At 66.7% G+C, this 17,720-nt stretch overlaps 1 protein-coding gene across 5 annotated transcripts in view; it reads right to left on the reverse strand.

Moving 5' to 3' along the window:
- The window catches only part of Gse1 (Gse1 coiled-coil protein), a 242,536-nt gene that overhangs the window by 8,127 nt on the left and 216,689 nt on the right, over window positions 1–17,720 (reverse strand). For 2 of the 5 annotated variants that reach the window (XM_063247762.1, XM_063247766.1), the window contains exons 3-13: window positions 16,740–16,958; window positions 10,357–10,556; window positions 7,221–7,396; window positions 6,660–6,857; window positions 6,094–6,303; window positions 5,556–5,848; window positions 5,007–5,328; window positions 2,858–3,465; window positions 2,065–2,177; window positions 1,599–1,869; window positions 546–659 (exon numbers count right to left, since the gene is read on the reverse strand). In XM_063247762.1, coding sequence (XP_063103832.1) covers window positions 546–659; window positions 1,599–1,869; window positions 2,065–2,177; window positions 2,858–3,465; window positions 5,007–5,328; window positions 5,556–5,848; window positions 6,094–6,303; window positions 6,660–6,857; window positions 7,221–7,396; window positions 10,357–10,556; window positions 16,740–16,958 — 2,724 coding nt within the window. The remainder of the gene's footprint in view (window positions 1–545; window positions 660–1,598; window positions 1,870–2,064; window positions 2,178–2,857; window positions 3,466–5,006; window positions 5,329–5,555; window positions 5,849–6,093; window positions 6,304–6,659; window positions 6,858–7,220; window positions 7,397–10,356; window positions 10,557–16,739; window positions 16,959–17,720) is intronic. The other 3 variants (XM_063247763.1, XM_063247764.1, XM_063247765.1) reach the window with 3 other exon arrangements.

Below are 17,720 nucleotides of genomic sequence, written 5' to 3' on the forward strand. Positions count from 1 at the left end.
CTGTGAGCTAAAGGACCTAGTGCAGGGGACCAAGACCCGGGGTGCCCCTGTGCACGTGGCTGGGGCCGAACAGGCGGCACTTGTAGCAGCAAGTCCATCCCGGAACGGTGCCCCGAGGGCCTGAGGCAGCAGACAGGCAAGCTGCTCCGGTCACCCAGCGGGAAGGTGGCGTTTAGACCAGCCAGCTGAGAAAGCACCAGGGAGCACGCTAAGGGTGACCCGGAAGGAGTCCCCACTGGCTCAGCAGGCAGATGCGACCGGACGGGAGACAAGGCGACAGCAGGGGCCGGGCCGGCCGGGAATGCAAGACAGCTCAGCAGATGGTGCTTCGGGGCTCGGGCCCCTTTCTTGGGCACGAGGCTCTGGGGGCGGTGCACAGACCACTGGGCAGCGTGCCTCGCCGAGTGCTGCCGAGTCGCGTCCCAGGCGCCCGTGGGACTGCGGGGGTGGAGAAGGTCGCCTCCAGCCGGTCAGGTCCACCACGAAGACAACCTGGAGCACCACCTCTGACCCCGGGCAGTGGCGGGAGGGCGGCCTTCCCTTACCGCTGAGGGCGACGGCGGGACTGTCCCCCGGAGCGTTTGCCGAGGCGTCGGGCAGCGCTGCGGACAGTGTTCGCTGCTTTGTGGCGCGGAGCATTTCAACAAGTCTCTCGTTGTCTGTGAGAAAAGCAGCCGGGTTAAGGTGCAGGGCTCAGCTGCTGAGCAGGGCGAGAGTCCTGCCTGCCAGGACGCGGGTGCCAGCCTGGCACTGGGCGGGCCGCTGCTGCAGTGTTCCGGGCAGCCGGCGCATGGCACGGGGGCAGTGATGCCCTGCTGTTCCTGGTGACTTCCGAGGAAGTGTTCCCGTGTAAAGGACAAGGGCAGGTCCGAGCATGGTGCCACCACGCAGCCCTGCTCCCGGAGCCCGACCCGGTGCCCGGGCGGTGCACGCTGCGGGCCCCCTTTCGGTACGCTTTGTGCCAGCTCTGAAACCGAAGCGGCCACAGTGCCGAAGGCTTGCTCTAGAAATCCAGTCAGGCGACAAGATGGATTATACAAAAATAAATAAATCAATAAAAAACCAAGAAGAAAAACTAAAAATTCCCTACAAAATCCAAAAACCCTAGGCACATCCCCAGGGACTTGTGCTGGCAAAAACCTGCCGCGACCCTCCCAGGGCTGGCGGGGACTCACTGGGGAGCCACTGCGCGCACACAAACAGCTCTCTCTGCCTTCTTTTTCTTCCAGAGAGGGCACAAGTGGCCACAGGGGCCCTAAAACCCACAGCGGGCACCAGCGTCTCGAGGCATGGTAGCCCGGAAGGGGCCAGCTGCGCCCTCCTGCTGTGGGTGGCGCTGGGGACCTCTGCTCCCGGAGCCACGCACCCTCACCACGACCAGCCACCTGTGCTGGGCTCCTCCCAGGCCACAGCCCAGCAAGGCGTGGCGAGGACCCCCCAGAGGCACAGCCTGCACGGCGGGGCTGCCCCTACACACCAGCTCAGGTGCCAGCCGGACAAGTGGCGGGCAGCCGTCCACTCGGGACACGCTGAGTGTGCAGCACCGTGGTCACCCACAATGGGGCCAAACGGACTGCTGGAGCGCGGGCGGGCCGTACCTTTCCTCTTCTCCGCACTGATGTGGGTCAGGTTGAAGATGGTCAGGAACCTTCTCTTCTCCTCGAAGTTGGGGCTGTTGTTCATGTCGTCGGGGCTGTAGCGGGTGGACAGCGCCAGGCGGGGCGACGGCGCCTGCCTCTTGCTCTGCACCGCCGGCGGGGACGGGCTCCGCTCCTTCAGCATCCGCCGCCGTTTCCTCCGCTTCTGGGCCACCAGCTCCTCCTTCTGCTGTTGGGTGGTCAAGCCAAAAAGTTGCAAAAACTCTAGCTTCTGGATTGGAAAGAGAACAAATGAGTTTGAAACCACCGGCAGTGGCACGCCTCCACTGTCCTGGGGTCGCCTGCCGGGGTCTGCGGTCCGTGCAGCGGCGGACCCGGCACCCCAGGGGACAGACTGCACGGGTGGGCCTGACTTGGGGACCGACAGCCCAGCCCGGAGCACTCCGCGGAGCGGGGAGGCCCATACCTCGGAGGACGTGTCCAGCTTGAGCGGCGGCTGCTCGGCCACACAGCGCAGGTGGGCCCGGACCTCCTCCTCGTCGCTCTCGTCGTAGGAGTCGTCCAGGTCGTAGTAGTAGCCTGAGGGCAGAGGCAGCTGCGGTCAGCGGGTGGGCGGGTCCCTTCCACTTGGCAGGACCCAACACGGAGTCCCAGCGTGGCAACGCCTGGCTCCCCTGGACCACCCGCTACCATAGCAGCCCCGCGCCACGCCTGACCTGTGCTGCCAGGAGGGGACGGGCAGAGACCCGCGGCAGAGCCCCTCGCCCGTGTGAGGTAGGCACGGCAGAAAACCCTGCTGGGCCCCCATCCAGCCTAGAGTGGCACCCCTGCTCCAGCCAGGAGCCACATCCCCGGCAGACAGGGCCAGGCTCCCATGGGAGACACGGGACTGGCCTGAGCCGAGGTGTGCCCCAGCCTCCCGGTGCAGGCGGGTGTCAGGGACAGCCTCGCGCCCGGCCCTGCTCCCAACGGCGCCCGCCCTGCCCTTCACTCCCTGGCCACCTGCCTGCACCTGACACAGGGCCAGGCCTGCCAGCCGCGCCCTTATTCATGCCACAGTGTTAGTAAAGGCCACCGTTCATCCCTCGTGTCTGTGGCAGCGTCTGCAGACAGGACCCAAGTGGCTTCCTGGGGCGAGGTGCCCTGCCAGCCCCTGGTCTGTCTCCCTGTTGCTGTGGAGCCCGTCACAACCCGTGCCAGGGTCCCCAGGCCCGCCATGACCCCTCCCACCTAGGTCAGGGCCACTCGGGGGACCGGACCTTTCTCCTGGGCCTCACGCCTCCTGCGCTCCTCCAGGTCCAGCTTGCTGACCAGCCTCCGGCGCTGCTGCAGGACCTCGTCGTAGATGTAGGCGGGGTCAGGGCCGCGGGGCGCCGGGTGCCGGTAGGGTGAACCGGGCTTCACGGGCACACTGAGCTCCCCAAAGGAGGCTGCTTGGGGCAGGGAGGCCCGCTGCTGGCCCAGGAGGCTCTGCGTGGACTTTTCAAGCTCAGCCAGGAAGGGTCCAGGCCCGTGCGGAAAGACTGCGGGCTCCAGGCCGCCCGCCTCCCGCGCCGGCGGCTGGTACTTGTCCAGCGGGGCGGCCTCGCGCTTTCGGGGCTCCTCGGCTTTCTCGGGGCAGTAGATGCGCTCCACCTTCACCAGCGGGACGGCAGCTTGGCGGCTGGGCTCGAACGTGGCTGTGTGGCCGTGCAGGGGGTGGCTCTCGGGCCGCCGCGTCTCCAGGGCACTGTCCATCAGAGACACCGGGTTCCAGAGGGCTGTGGGCACCGTGTGGTGCTGGGGCTTGGGGGAGATGAGCGGAGGTGGCCCGCCAAAGTGCTGCGGGGCCTCCCGGCTGCCCTGCTCCAGCCGGGTCGGTCCTTGCCTGGGGAGAGAGCAAACGGCCCCCCAGTCACACACAGGCTGCGACCGGCCAGCACCCAGGCTGGGGCAGCAGGAGGGGACCGCTACCCCGCCTGCTTGCTCAGCTCTGGGAGGACAGGCGCCGGCCTGTGGCCCTTGCTGAAAGTGTGGCCCTGTCACCAGCCCGTCCTCCAAGGGACAGTAACGGGAGCGCCATGCACTGCGGCTGGGATTCCGCGTGTGCCCGGCCTACAGCCCTGTACACGGGACGGGGCCTGCACCCCATGGCCCTCCATGGCCCTGTCCGAACTGCAGTGAGCCAGAACAAGGGGAGCACGCGAGGGCCCTTGGGGGCTGGGCATCTAACACCCATGGGCTCCCCCGAGCAGCTGTGCTGCCCGATCTGCCATGCAGGACTTCCTCAGCGCACTTAAACACCAGGCGACTCCCCAAAGCCTGTCTCGGGTCCTTTCTCCAGAGCGTTTTTCTTTTTCTGAGGCAGCAGAATAGGATTTCGGAACCACGCTGCCTGGTGAGCCAGGCAGCTCTGTGGCAAGGCAGGCCAGGGGTCGGAACATGCCCGCGGCCCCAAAGGCAGCTTCGAGTGGCTGCAGACTGAGAGCTGGGAGCCCAGCCGCACAAGCAGCCAGAGCATGACGGGACCGGGACAGTCGGCACACTTCAAATACCTCGCAGGTTTCCAGCCGAAAACACAAGGCCCAGGGAGCGCCACGCTCCCGGGGCACACAGCGTGTGCAGCCAGGTGCTGGCCAGGCCTGACCCCTGCGTGGTGCTCTGGGCAGCCCGAGTGGGAAGCACCTACAGGGTAGGGCAGATTTTCCCAGGAGACACTAGGTGGGCAGTGGTGAGGGTCAGTGGGGCAGGGGGCAGCTCAGGGACCAGTGAAGCCAAGCCCTTGTGAGGCAGGAGACGGTGTGACACACAGGATGCCACTCTAGCTGTGATAGGCAGCTGGTGGGCCAGGGCCCTCTCCGACACAGCTGATGGACCCAGCTAGTTCCCTCACGGCGTGGGGAACGGAGGCAGGGCGTGCATCTGGGACCCTGGGCCTTCCCAAAGTGGACAGCGCCCCAACCCTGAGGACTGTGGGGACCCTGGAACTCTCCCCGTCACTCCACACTGAGGAAGCAGGAAGCAGAGGCCCTCAATAGGGGCCATGTCCACCAGGTGGTGGGAGTAGGCAGGGCCACCGAGGCAGATGGGAACACAGAGGGCACAGGGCAGTGTGCGGGGCCAGGGCCAGGCACAGGCCCCCCGGAGCTGGCCTACTCCAGAGCTGGCGGGTGCACGTGGGCCAGCCCCACACCTTTGTGGCCAGCAGTTGGCACTGCTGGCACCGTTCCCTTGATGGAGTCTCGCTACGCTACAGGTGTGCACTATGGTGCCCAGCCTGTTTATTTAAAAAGCAGTGTAAGTTGTTAAAAATCGAAAAGGGTCTCTCAATCAACAAAGCAAAAACAGGCTAAAAAGTGGGGCGAGCAGGGGCCCGCGGTCACTGAGCTGTCCCGGCACTGCCCCTGCTGCACGCGCACGCGGGCCCACCTGCCGCCGTCCGGCCTGTGCTCCTCGGCGGGCGCCGCGGGCCGGCCCATGTCCAGGTGCTGCTCCAGCACCTGCTGCCGGAACTCCGACACCTGGGACTGCCGGTCCTCCTTCTCCTGCCGCAGCCGCCGCTGCCGCGCCAGCCACTTCTCCTCCTCGTGGTTGCGCTGCAGCAGGAGGCCGGCGGCCGCGCTGCTGGGCGGCAGGGAGAAGACGCCGTGGCTGGAGACCAGGCTGGGCACCGAGTGGTGCGGCGCGGGCACCGGGTGCAGGGGGTGCTGCACGGGCTTGGGCGCCTGCAGGCCCGCGTCCTTCAGCTTCTCTGTGGGGAGAGACAAGGTCACCGACGGCCTGGGGGGCCCCCCCCGGCCTCCTCCCCATGTCCCTCGGGGCAGGGCCGTCACGGCCGGAAGCAAGGCTGCGGGCACCCCCACCCGGGGTGCAGAAGGGCCCAGCGAGAACCCGCTCCAAAGGGCACCCAGGAGCTGGCCAGGAGGGTGGCCACAGGCCGCACCTGCCCCGGCTCCGCGTGGGCTCAAGGCCAGCTACCTGCTCGGGTCGGCGTCAGCTGCTCCGAGGGCTTGCCACGCTCCTCGGCCGGGTGGCCGCGCAGCCCGTGCAGCTCGGCCACGGGCAGGAAGGCGGGCTCCAGCGCCTTGGCGGCCAGCAGCTCCTTCTCCCGCGCACGCTGCTCCCGCTGGCGCTCCAGCTCGCGCTCCTTCTCGCGCTCCCGCTCCAGCTCCTTCTCCCGCTCGCGCTCCCGCTCCCGTTCACGCTCCTTCTCGCGCTCCCGGTCGGCCTCGCGCTCCCGCTCCCGCCGCAGCTCCTCGTCCATCTGCAGCCTTCGGGGGACGGGGAGGGAGGAGGTGGCACTGGGCCCCAGCGGCCAGGCTCCTCTCCGCCGCCCCAACGGGTCCGCCCCAAGATCCTAGGGTACCCACACCCACTGTCCCCCTTCAGCCGAGGGGGCACTAGCCCCAGAGCCCCTGAGCAGGGTCCACCCAGCACTTCCCCCCGCGGCTTCCCAGGCCGGGGTGGGGGAGGGCGCGGAGGGCAGGAGGGTCCGGCCGGCCCAGGACGTGCTCACCTCTCCGCGCCGAGCCCCGACATCCGCTCCGAGTGCAGCGCGGCCAGCGACGAGTGGGACAGCTCGGGCGGGTAGCGGACGCCGGAGAGGTGGAGGTGCATAGCTGAGGGGTGCAGCGGAGGCAGGGAGCCGGGGGCAGGGATGGGGTAGAAGGGAGACCGCAGGGCGGACAGGCAGTAGGAGTCCTCCATCCTGTATGAGAGCAGGGGGCTGGTGGGCGCCAAAGCCACACACAGAAAGTGTAAGGTCGCCTGGCCCGAGAGTCCTGGTCCTCCCCGACACCCCAGCCACGGAGGGGACACCCCAGCCCACCTGCCTGACCCCTCCACGGGACTGTGAGGCCCCGCCCACCGCCAGCTTCCGGTCAGCCAGGCCGAAGCCCTGCCACCCTTCAGTGGCACCAGGCCCCTCGGGCGGGACCCGGGGGCTTCCCACCTAGTGAGGCCGCCACGTGACTCATGACAGCACCAGAACCCCACTGAAGGGACCCTGAGCTGAAGCCCTGAATGGGACGCAGCACCCCGGCAGGGCCCATCCTGTGCCTGCAGTGGCGCAGGGGCACTCACCTGAAGGCCGGGTGCGGGAAGGGGTGCGGGGCCAGGTAGCTGGGGTGGTAGTAGGCCGCAGCAGTGGCCGGGTCCAGGCCGAGCGGGGGCAAGGAGGGCATGCGCAGGTCCTCGGCCGTGTGGTAGGGCCGGAAGCTTCTCAGGTAGTCCTCGGTCACCGTGCTGGGGGGCACCACGTGGTGCACAGGCCGCTGGAGGCTGCAGGTCAGGATGACAGCGGGGAGGGGGACCAGTGAGCAGAGAGCCTGTCCAGCCAGGAAGCGGGTCACCCCCGCCCACCCCCTAGAACTATCGGGAAGCCGCCCTGCTGCCTCCCTCCGGTACGGGTCCTGCCTCTCTTAACGAGACGCCGCCCTGCTGGGAGGCCTGGGACCACAGGCCAGGGCAGCTGCGTCCTCACCAGTGGGTACAGCTGCTCCCCACGGCCCAGGGGGCTGGGGGCCCGGAATCCAAGGACAGGTATAGGTGGGGCCAGAGCAAGTGACAGCCTCAGTGCGAAGCCCACAGCAGGCACAGACAGGGCCCCAGGCAGCGCCTTCCCAGCGTCCTCGGGGCACTTACTTGAGTGGTGGGAAGCGGGAATCCTGCATGACTGAGCTGGGGGACAGGCCGAAGGGGTATGGGGTGCTGAGCAGGTGGGAGGGGACAGCTGGGGCCCCTGCCTTCTCCTGGGCGAGCGGAGGGTCCATGATGAGGCGCTCCCGACCGCCGCCACCACTGCCCCGAGAGCTGGCATCCTGGGGGACAAGCACAGGCTCAGGCCACAGCCACACAGCCACCGGCGGCCACCAGATGAGCCAGGGCTCCTGAGGCCCAGAGGCCAGCTGTAGGGATGGCCTTTCTAGGAGGTTCTGTTCCGAAAGCAATGAACAGGCTGAAGGGAGCAGGAAGGGGAGCCACAGCCCCCAACAGGCAGGTCTGCACTGAGGCCTTGGGGGGACCAGGAGCCCCTGGGGCCGCTGGGCCACTGAGGCGCATGTGCGGGACACCCTGCCTCTTCCAACAGCCACAGTGGGGACAGGGCCCAGATACCTGGGCAGGGAGCTGGCACCATGGCCAGGGCGGTCGGTTCTGCCACCCTGGGCCACGAAACACAAATGCCGGGGCGCCCAATTGTGTCCCTGTAGAGCCAGCAGGAATTCACTCACTATGGGGTGGACACTGGCTGCCCGCAGCCACAGGCAGGGCCACAGAGGCGCAGAGCCCGCCATGCGTCCCCTCCGCCCCTGCGCTGGGAGGCAGCCAGCAGCAGCTAATTGAAGGAGACAGGCTGCTGACGGGGACCTTAATGAGCAGCAGCATCTGCTCCCTTCCCTCGCACACAGCGGGGTCTCGAGGGCTCGTGACCTCCGACCTATGCTTCCCTGGTGGGGGGCGACCACATGGCGTCTCCCGGGAGGGACGCACACGTGCCCACCAAGGCCTGGCCTCAGGGTTTTCCAGCTGCCAGGGATGACAGCGGGGCAGGTACTGGCTTGGCCTCAGGACACAGGATCCTGTCCAGTACCAGAGTCCCCAGGCAGAACCATGACTGCCCTGTGCCTCAGTTTTCCCATCTGTCAACATGTCAGGGGCAGCCTGCTCCCAGTGCAGTAGGGCCAGGCATGAGGGTAAACGGGGGTCTTGCACACAGGGGCCCCTGGCCTGTCTGGCATTGAGCCCTGGCACTGAGCAAGGAATCTCTGCGCCCACCCAGGCTGAGCTGGGCAGGAGCCAGCGCAGCACCCAGCAGGGTCCTGAAGGACACAGCTCCCGGCACACAGGCTGGACACCTGTCTGGGGCCGTGTGCCACAAACACACCACAACAACAGGGCTGGCTCCAGGCCGCCCTGCCACGGGGAGGAACCTGCTCTCTAACAGGGCCTCGACCCAAGCTGTCCTATCAGCCCTTCTCTCCCCCGCCGGGGACAAAGGCCTGCTTGACGGCAGCTGGGCCAGATGGCACCTTCCTGGCCTGGCTGAGGACAATCGGGACGATGGAGGGTGGGGAGTGGCCAGGGCAGTGGGCTCTGCAGGCCCGACCCACACGCCCGCCTCCATCCGGCTGGAGCCCGGCCAGGCTTTGCTGGGCACCTGGGAACTAGGTCAGCAGGGGGGGCGGGAGGGCGTGGGGCCCGGGAGCACCCCACAGGGCCGGGCACAGGAGGCCACGGCCCCCAGGCACCCCCGGCGGGGGCGGCCGGGTCTCACAGCCGCCCTGGCAGACAGGCGCGTTGGGGCGCATCTGCGGGCAGCTTGTTATTTCTGCACAGCGGCTGCAGGAGCAGCTGCGGCCATGAAAGGGGAGGAGGAGGGGTGGCGGGGGAATCCGTCATCCTCCGGTGATTAGAGCGGTCTCTGCAGTCAGACAGGCGGGACATGCCCGCTTAGCTTCCAAACAGACCATTTTTCATTTCATCTCTCCCCTCCGCCGCCGGGAGCCACCAGTCCCCGAGGCCCTGGCCCCCGCATCTGCAGCCCCCGGAGGCCGGTGACTCAGCCCAGCGGCTCCCCGCAGGGATTAACTCTCCGGGGGCCTCTCCTCACCCTCACCGAGCTGCCCAGGCCCACAGTTGCCGTCCCCACCGCCCGCCCCAGGCAGGAACTCATTATCCCACGCATGGCCAGCCCTGGCAGCCCCTTCCCCCAGGGTCACTCCGTGGCAGTAAGGACCCTCAGAGGACAGTGACAGGGCAACAGCACATGGTGTCCAGCCAAGGCAGGGGCAGGATGTGACCCGTAGGCGGCTCAGGCGACAGCTATGCCAGGTGATGCAGGGTCCCCAGGTCGGGGCCGACCCTCAGGGTAAGAGGAGCCTGGGAACAGTGCCCTCAGGCCAGGACTGGCCCGTCCTGTCCCCTCTCCACACAGGGCGGGCAGGGCAAGGCCACAGTGCTGGGCCAGCAGGTCATCTTGGCCCAGCAGAAGGTGGCAGAGAAGTCAGGACCCTGCTGTCCTGTCGCCTCAGACGTGTGCGTGTGCAACAGTGGGGCAGGCTGTGAGCTGCTGTCTGCCACGGATGCCCACCCCGCCCGCCGCTCCCGCGCTGCCTGGCTGGGTTAGTTAGCATCTGGAGCTGTGTGGCCCCTGTGGGGACTCGGCAGAAGCTCCCGGAGGAGGAAGCAGGGCTGACAGTGGTGACTAACGAGCACGGCGGGGAGCGGGGTGGTCCCCACGGGCATGAAGGGCTGTGACCAGCACAGCAGCTGCGCACACGTGGGGAGCCCAGGCCAGGGGTGGGAAGGGCCGCTCCCGAGCCCAGGAGCCGCTGGCCCATGCTCGGTCCACTCTCACTGGGCAGCAGCAGCAGCAGGGCGAGGTAGTGGTGGGGGAGGGTTAGCATCGTCCCAGGTGCAATGCACCCCGTGACCCCACCTGCCAGCACTCAGAAGGTGACCAAGGGAACACAGCACTAGGGGGCCAGACCCAGTCTACCCAGGGTCCTTGAGGGAAGAGATCAGGACACAGACCTGTGGGGCCACCAAGGGAGGTCATGAGGGAGCTGTGTCTGCAAGCCCAGGAAAGCTCACAGAGGCCAGCCTGCCCACGGGCATCCCGGGTACCCTTCCGCCACTGCTGGGTGATTTTGAACCCTAAGCCACTGGGCCTGGGGGCACTGCACCCAAGCCCTCTCTGCAGTGCCACCAAGCCCTAAGAAAGTGCCCTGCCCTGCAGGACGCCACCAGCCCTGTCCTGACCCCACCTCAGGCCACTCACCTGGCGGCTCTCACTCCTCCAGACGCCATTGACAGTTTTGGTGGGGGCGATGGTCACCACGGGTGGCGTGCTGGGGACACTGTGGCCCCCAGGGGGCACGATGATAGGCCCCATGGGCACGCGCTTGGGAGTGCTGGCGGGGGAGCTGTGGTTGGTGGCCGGAGAGGACACAGGGGACGACTCGCTGCTTAGCGAGGACCCTGAGGAGAGAACATAGCAGGCGTGGTGTGAGCTGTGGGCTCAGCCCAGCTCTGGCCTCCAGTGCCATGGCCCGAAGCAGCCGTGCTGGGCCAGACTCTGACGTCAGCTGCCGCACCTGCAGGCAGGCGGGAGGCCGAGACGCACCCTCCAGGCCCGAGCTGCCGGTGTGGCTGGAGGTGGTGCTGGCCTCCCTGTCCCTCAGATCCCAGGCCCAGCCACTAAGGCACCAAGCACGAGACACTCCACCACTGTCCTAGCTGGAGGAGAGGAAGCCTCAGGGAGCACCGAGCGCCTAGGAGCTCCCGTCCCGCAGCACCACTGTGGTGGGCCCAAGAGGAGCCGGGTCCTGAGGCCCATGGGAAGGACCTTTGTGTCCTGGTGCCACTGGTGGGACATCAGGCAGAAGGCCAAAGTGCGCCCACCCAGGGAAGAGCTGGGGAGGCTCTCACGACCGCCAGGCCCGCTCCCAAGCATGGGACCTGGGAAGTGACCCCACCATAGGCAAGCACGTGAGCCGGAAACTGGCTCTGTTGAACAAACACTATCTCCATTTCCAGAACCTTCTTTCTGTCCCAGAAAGCATCAGCATGCAGCTGGGTTCCTCTTAACAACAGGCCAGAGTAGGGGGTGACTTCAAACTGTGACCAGGAAGCAGAGGCCCAGGATATCCCAGGTGGACAAAAGGTATCCCTGGAGTAGGGGGCTGCGTACTGGCACCCCGGCCTCTTTACGGTGCTCCCTAAGCTGTGTGCTGTGTGCTATTTGCTCAGCTGTGCAGGGCAGCCTACCAGGGACTGCCTACAGCCCAGCGTGCCCCCATACCCTAGGAATCCCGAAGCCTCAAGGCCCCATGGGCCGAGAACCTAGGAGGGGAGAACCACGTCCTGGGCGGAGAGAAAGCAGCCGCAGGGCTGGGCAGTCAACCCCAGGGGCCAAGCGAGGGGCTGCCAGCCCCTGAATGCACCCCCTTGGTGCCGCCCTTCCTGAGCCAGGTGTCCACTTGCGGCCCAGGTTCACACACATCAGGAACAAGATGAGGGTTGGAGGTCATCCTGGCCACACCCAGAAGGCCCCACGGCTGTGGCTGTCAGCGGCAAGAAGGGGCCAGGGCGCAGTCACACCAAGAGCCAGCGACAAACACGCTGTGCTACAGACCTTGGCAGAAAGACTCGAACCCTGGACTGGTTGAAATCCGGACCCGAGCAGCGCTGGGGGCAGAGCGCTGGGGTGGAGTGCCCAGGGGAGCAGCCTTAGGCCAGCCCTGCGCAGCCAGCGGTCTGATGCACAGATCTCTGTAGGGACTTTTGGAGCACAACAAGGAAAAGACCTTTCTTAAAAAAAAAACAACCAGCCAAGCCTCGGGTCCCCATCCCACCTGGCTCACCCGAGGGGCTCTGCCAGGACCCAGGAACGACCACACCCAGGAGCAGCCCTGACAAGGCCTGGGCCCGAACTGCTCAACCTGTGTCCCACTGTGTTGTCGCCTCCATCCCACTCGTGGCTGGCCCCACACCACACCCTTGGGCAGAAGCGGCACCTGGTGGTCCTGCCACGGTGCTGGGATCAGGGGCAAGGGGTGTGGGCATCCATGCCCTAGAGCTGCAAGGGTCAGAAAATGGGTAGCCGAAGGTGGATGGGCTCAGGGCCTCCCACAGGACCCCAGCTTCACGCACCAGAGGGACCCCCGCCCCCATGAGGGGCTGATGAGGCTGCCTGGGCTGGGCACGATGCCCCACATCCTGAGCGAGCCTCACTGGAGCCCAGGAGCCAGGCAGTGCAGCAGGGCAGGGCCTAGGAGGGAGGCCACCAACACTTTGCGGCCTGGTCCCCAGAGCGTGGGGGCTCCTTACCGCGCGATCGATGCCCTGACGGCGCACGGCCAATTAGGGAGGCTGGCGCCCGGCCCTCCTCCGCACTGCGCGGCTGGAGCAGGAAGGTTCGAGAGCCCCGTAATTAACTGGGGTATCAGCCAGCAGTTAGCCAATGAGTCGGAGCGGGCTGCTGCTGACAGAACAAGCACTCCCATCACCTCTGCCGTCCATAATTAACAGCCGAGCCCTGAAGCCAGCCCGGGTGGCAGAGTGGGGACAGGGCCAGAGCGGCACGTTTACGGCTGCACCTGCCAGCTCGCCCCGACAGAAGTGGAACCGTCAGGTCGGCAACCAGTGAGCACCGACTGCGGACGCCGTGCCAGGCTGAGGGACCACACTGGGACACACAGAGCAGCAGATAGGGGTCACCTTGGTCAGCCTCAGAGCCCAGGGCACTGGCAGGGTGACAGCCCGGCTCTTGAGCTTCCCCCAAAGGACTCGGCACCTCCCGTCCCCCCACCCCATGCTGCAGACAGGGACAGCGCAGTGGGCGACCCAGTGACAGGATTTCTGCCTGTCATGTGCTGGCACTAGGGATGCCCGGCCTGCTCCCCAGGAATGCAGTCCGCCTGGTCTCATCTGTACCCAGATCCAATCTCCTCACTTTGCACTAGTGCTGGTGGCGAGGTGAGGGCTGACCACAGAGCCGCTTCCTCCAGTGGGAAGGCCCTGCCTACCACCTCGGCCCCAGGGTCCCCGTGCTGCATCCCCCCGGGGCCTGTGGGGCTGCCCTGCTGGGCAGGAGGGAGACTCCAAGGCCTCCCACAGGGCCCTTGGGACAGCAGGATGCCACCAGCTAGTGGATGAGGGGCCAGCAGGCAAAACCAGGTCACCCCAGACCTGGCCCAGCCTCCTTTCCCTGTGACAGACCCCAAGGCGTGTGACGACGGCCTGAGGTCATGCCAGCCAGCCCAGGTGGGATGCATGGCGCACAGCACTGAGGCTGAGGCTGAGAGGTGGGCAGCCTTCAGGAGTCCCCCAGGTCCTAGTGCAGCAGGAGCAGCAGGGACAGGCAGGCAGCCAGGTGCCAAGCTCACTGTCCACTGCAGCCTGCAGGTTGCTCAGGGCAGGCCTACCCGTCACCTGGCACATGACCAGGCCACTCTGGTGCCCAGCAGCAGGGGTGAGGGAGGCGGGTACAGGGCTGGGGCCAGACGTCTTGGACGCATTTCTTAGGGGTGATCCTCGGCCCGATACGGAGGGTCCAGTGCTCAGAATGGCATGCAGGACAGGCTTGGAGCGGGCGTGGATCCCCGAGGGGTCCGGCTGCTGCTGCATGTTAGGGACATATGGGGCAAGGAGGGAGGAATGGACAACGGCAGCGATGACCAAGAGGCAGTGGTGCCTCGGGGTGGGGACCCATCCCCACGGTCCCCTGATGTGTCACCCTGGGAGGGCCTCAGACACCTGCTGGGTCCACGATGCTTTCCGAGTGTTCCCACCTCATCAGCTGCCTCCTGCCCTGGGCCCGCTGCCGCCCACGTGCCAGAGCCAGGGGACTGCAGTGCCAAGGACACCTGCTACACTCACACCTGTGCCACACAACAGATGGGGACACCAGACACCGCCTGGAGATGCCTGCGCCCCACCAGCAGCACGGGGACACGCATGAGGCTGCCACGCCAGGTGGGCGGCACCACCATGTTTGTGTTGCTGTCTTCTTTGAAAGAGGCGGATTTCCGAGGTGGGCGGTGGCAGGATGGCCCTGCCAGACCTGCCCACGGGTGACACCTAGCCTGGGCACGCCAGGATGCGCCAGCCTCTGCGCCTGGGCCAGGATCTCAGTTTCTAGCACCAAGGACCTGTTGGTACCCAGACCCCCGTTGGCCTGTTCACCTGCAAAGCCTGCAACAGGACGGGCAGACAGCCAGGAGATGCCACTACAGCAAACAGGCGGAACTGGAGCCGGTGCCCACCAGCAGTGCCACCCTCAGCCGTCATCCCTCTAGTGCTGGCAAGGCTGCAAAGAGTGTGACCACCGGGCCACAGGTCACGACAGTGCTGAAGACTGGGGCGGCCACCATCCCAAGGGGGCTCCCTGACCGTCCACAGCAGAGTCCCTGGCCCCTGTGGCCGGCATTCAGGAGCCCGTCCTGCCCCGCCCCATCCTGGCCACCTCCCCGGAACAGGGGCACACAGCGCCCGGTGTTGCGTGGGCAGGGAATGCTACGAGCTCCAGGCTGCAGCTCCACCCTCAGCAGACGGCGCCGCTTCCCCGAGGGAGACAGCAGATTGCCACACAGCTGGAGCCTCGCCTGGCACAGCCCCGGCGCCATCACGCACAGACGGGGGTGGCTGGGACTCTGTGGGCCCAGAGAAGGAGAGGTTCCAGGAGGCCCTGGCTGGGGCAGGCAGGCAACCGGGTTTGCCAGGGGGAAGGGCCCGCAGGCTAGGCAGGCCAAAGTCTCTTGCAGGGCTGAGTCTGCAGGACGACTTGGGGACCGAGGCCTACGGGCAGGCCCAGGGGCTTGGGGTGCAGACAGGGGTGGACTGGTCACTGGGGACTCCCAAGCACTGTGTGCTGGTGGGTAAGGGGTCACTTCAAAGTTAGGTGGAGCCTCGCCTGCCCAGGGAACACCCCCATCCCCCACAATGACACCACCAGGCTGGGATGCAGCCCGGTGGCACCAGGCTCCAGATGGCGCACGGCCCAACGCCCTTTCCAGAAGACTCGGTGCAGGCTTGGGCACCTGTGTTGCCCAGAAAAGGCAGAGGATGATGAGCACGGAAGGCCATGGCGCCCCATCCCTAGGGACAGGGCCACCCTCAGAGGCATGGAGGACAATGGGCCACAGAGGGGGCCCGGCCCCAGAGCGCCCGCCTGCCTGTGTGCCCCGAGTCAGGTGGACACCAGACTGGCCACACAGCAGGCCAGGTGCCCACCTGGCCCGGTCACTCTGTCTGAACCGTCTTTAAGCAGGACCCACAAGACATGCAAGGAGCAACGTCAGCCCAAGACACCGCAGCGGGTGTGCAGAGCCGAGTGAGGGAGGGCAGCGGCCTGTGCTGGCCAGCCAAGCAGCGGAGGGGACCGGGCTGCGGCCCTGTGTACAGGAGCCTGGGGATGCCTGACCGTGGGTCCCCTCTTGTACCCACAGTCCTGGGGTTGCTGAGGCCATGGACACCATGACAGTCAGCTCAGATGTCGGCTGAGGGCAGGACCTAAGGGGACCCAGAACCCAGAACTGAGATGCCACTAGCCAGGCTGGACGGGCTGTGGACACTCTGGATTACAGAGGGCACGGCTGGACTAACCTGAGTCCAGTAAAACCACCTGCCTATGCTTACTGGACGAACCTCACGGAGTGTAAACTCTAAAAAGCCCTAAATGTTAGACGTCAAGCCCCACAGGGATGGGAGGCCGGGGCAGGAAGAGGGTGAGGGCTGCAGTGCAGTGTCGCCTGGACAACTCAGAACCCCAAAGGGCAGGGTGGGGTGCATTCCAGCACAACACGAGTTCAACCCCCAGAACTGCAGGCGCAGAAGGTGGGGTTCCCCATCAGTAAGACCGTACCACGGGGTCCTCCCTCTCCCTGGGCACAGGCTGGGACACCTGTCCCAAGAGTCTGCTGGCTTCCAGAGGCTGCAGCCACACCCACCAGGTGGGCCCTGCACTCGGTGGGAGGGGCTAGTGTCCACAGCTGGGAACGGGGACCCCTGGAGCGCTCTGCTCAGAGCTCTCACCTGCACCTCAGCCAACTCAGGGCTGTGGGCTGATGCTACTAGGGAAGGGGATGGTGAGGGACAGCCGGGTCAGGGCCCCGTCCACCCTGTGGAGCCAGGGGACAGCACTCCCTGCAGTCCTGAACTGTGCTGCTGGACCCTGGCCTCAGCACAGGGCAGGTGGCAGGTGGAGGCTGCCAGGGCACCCACATCCTCGGCCCCCTGCCTCTGAGCAAGGAGCCCTGGGGCAGGGAGGGCCCAGCAGCTGCAGTCACAAGCCGGTCACCTGATGGAGCAATCACCTGACAGCGCCCAGGCCCATAGCCAGCGGGACCCGGGAAGGGCTCCGGGCCAGCACAGGAAGGAGCCTGGAAGCCACAGCCCACGGACACAAGCCGCGGAGACACCAGAATCCCAGCTCTGGACCTCAGGGTCCAGTCAGCAGGGCTCTGCCCCACCTGGATCACCTGCCCCCGAGGATGGCTGCCAGGGAGGCGTCGGGAGCCCAGCAGGTGCCCCACGGCGGCCTTGGAGAGGACAGGAGCGCCCATGCAGGCGAAGCACAGCAGAGCGTGTGTGGGTGCAGACAGCTGCTTCCCGGTGCTGCCGGCCGGCCCGACCCGGCCCGGCCCGTCGCGGGCCTCTTACCTCTGGGCTCCTCCGCCTGTCTGGCGAGCTTGCGCAGTGCGGCAGCAAAGCTGGAGGACGGCGCGGCCGGGGCCGACAGTGCGCTGCTGGTGGCGGGGCTGCCGCTGGGCACCAGGGCGCCATTGAGCGGCGAGGGGGTGAGGGGGTTGACGGTGGCGGTGGTCCTGGTCGCGGTGGAAAGCATCCCTAGCGAAGGGGACTTGGGTTCATGGCTCATGCCTGAAACAGGAAGAGAAGAACCAGGGTCACCCAGGGCGCGGAGACCGCGGCACCGCGGCAGGCAGCGTGTGGGCAGGCAGGGTGCACAGGCGACAGAGCCAGGGAGGAGCACAGAGCTGCGTCCCGAAGCCCTGCTGGATCCGCAGGGATGCCAAAGTGCCACCTGAAGGGCCCCAGACCAAGGGATACCGGGAGGGACACAGGGAGCCGCAGAAACAGCACAGACCTCAGGACCGACCGCAGGAAAGACAGGGCCACCCCTCGGCACAGCCAGGATGACCACAGTGTAGCCCCAGACCTTTGCCAGAGCAGGGCTGGCACTTGTCCCCGCCGCACTCCAGAGAGAACTGCAAACCCAATCTGTGTGGGTGGGCAGGACGGCACGGCCACCTCCCCACACCCCAGCCTTCCCAGGCCCACAGCCACGTCTCCTGTGGCTGTCCCCAAGGCACGCACGGGAGCTGAACTGCGGCAGGGACAGCGCAGTCACGCAGACAGGGCTTGGGGAGCAGGGGGAGGACGAGGAGGAGGAGGAGGAGGAAGAGGAGGAAGAGGAGGGGAGGGGGGAGGAGCGGCACTCACTCCCACCCCAGCCTGAGCCGGATGACCCCAGAGCCCAACCCAATCCCTGCAGGGCTCCCACGGGTGACCAGACAGCACAGGGCCCCAGCGACATCCCGGGCCTGCCCGTAGTCCCCGCCCGATTCCAGGGAGCAGGGTGGGGGCGGCACACCATCCTGGGCAGGGAAGGCACTCTTGAGG

The sequence above is a fragment of the Cavia porcellus genome, unplaced genomic scaffold (genome assembly GCF_034190915.1).
Source record: "Cavia porcellus strain 051 isolate PalLab524CR breed Dunkin Hartley unplaced genomic scaffold, mCavPor4.1 scaffold_4, whole genome shotgun sequence".
In the NCBI taxonomy this organism is placed as follows: domain Eukaryota; kingdom Metazoa; phylum Chordata; class Mammalia; order Rodentia; family Caviidae; genus Cavia; species Cavia porcellus.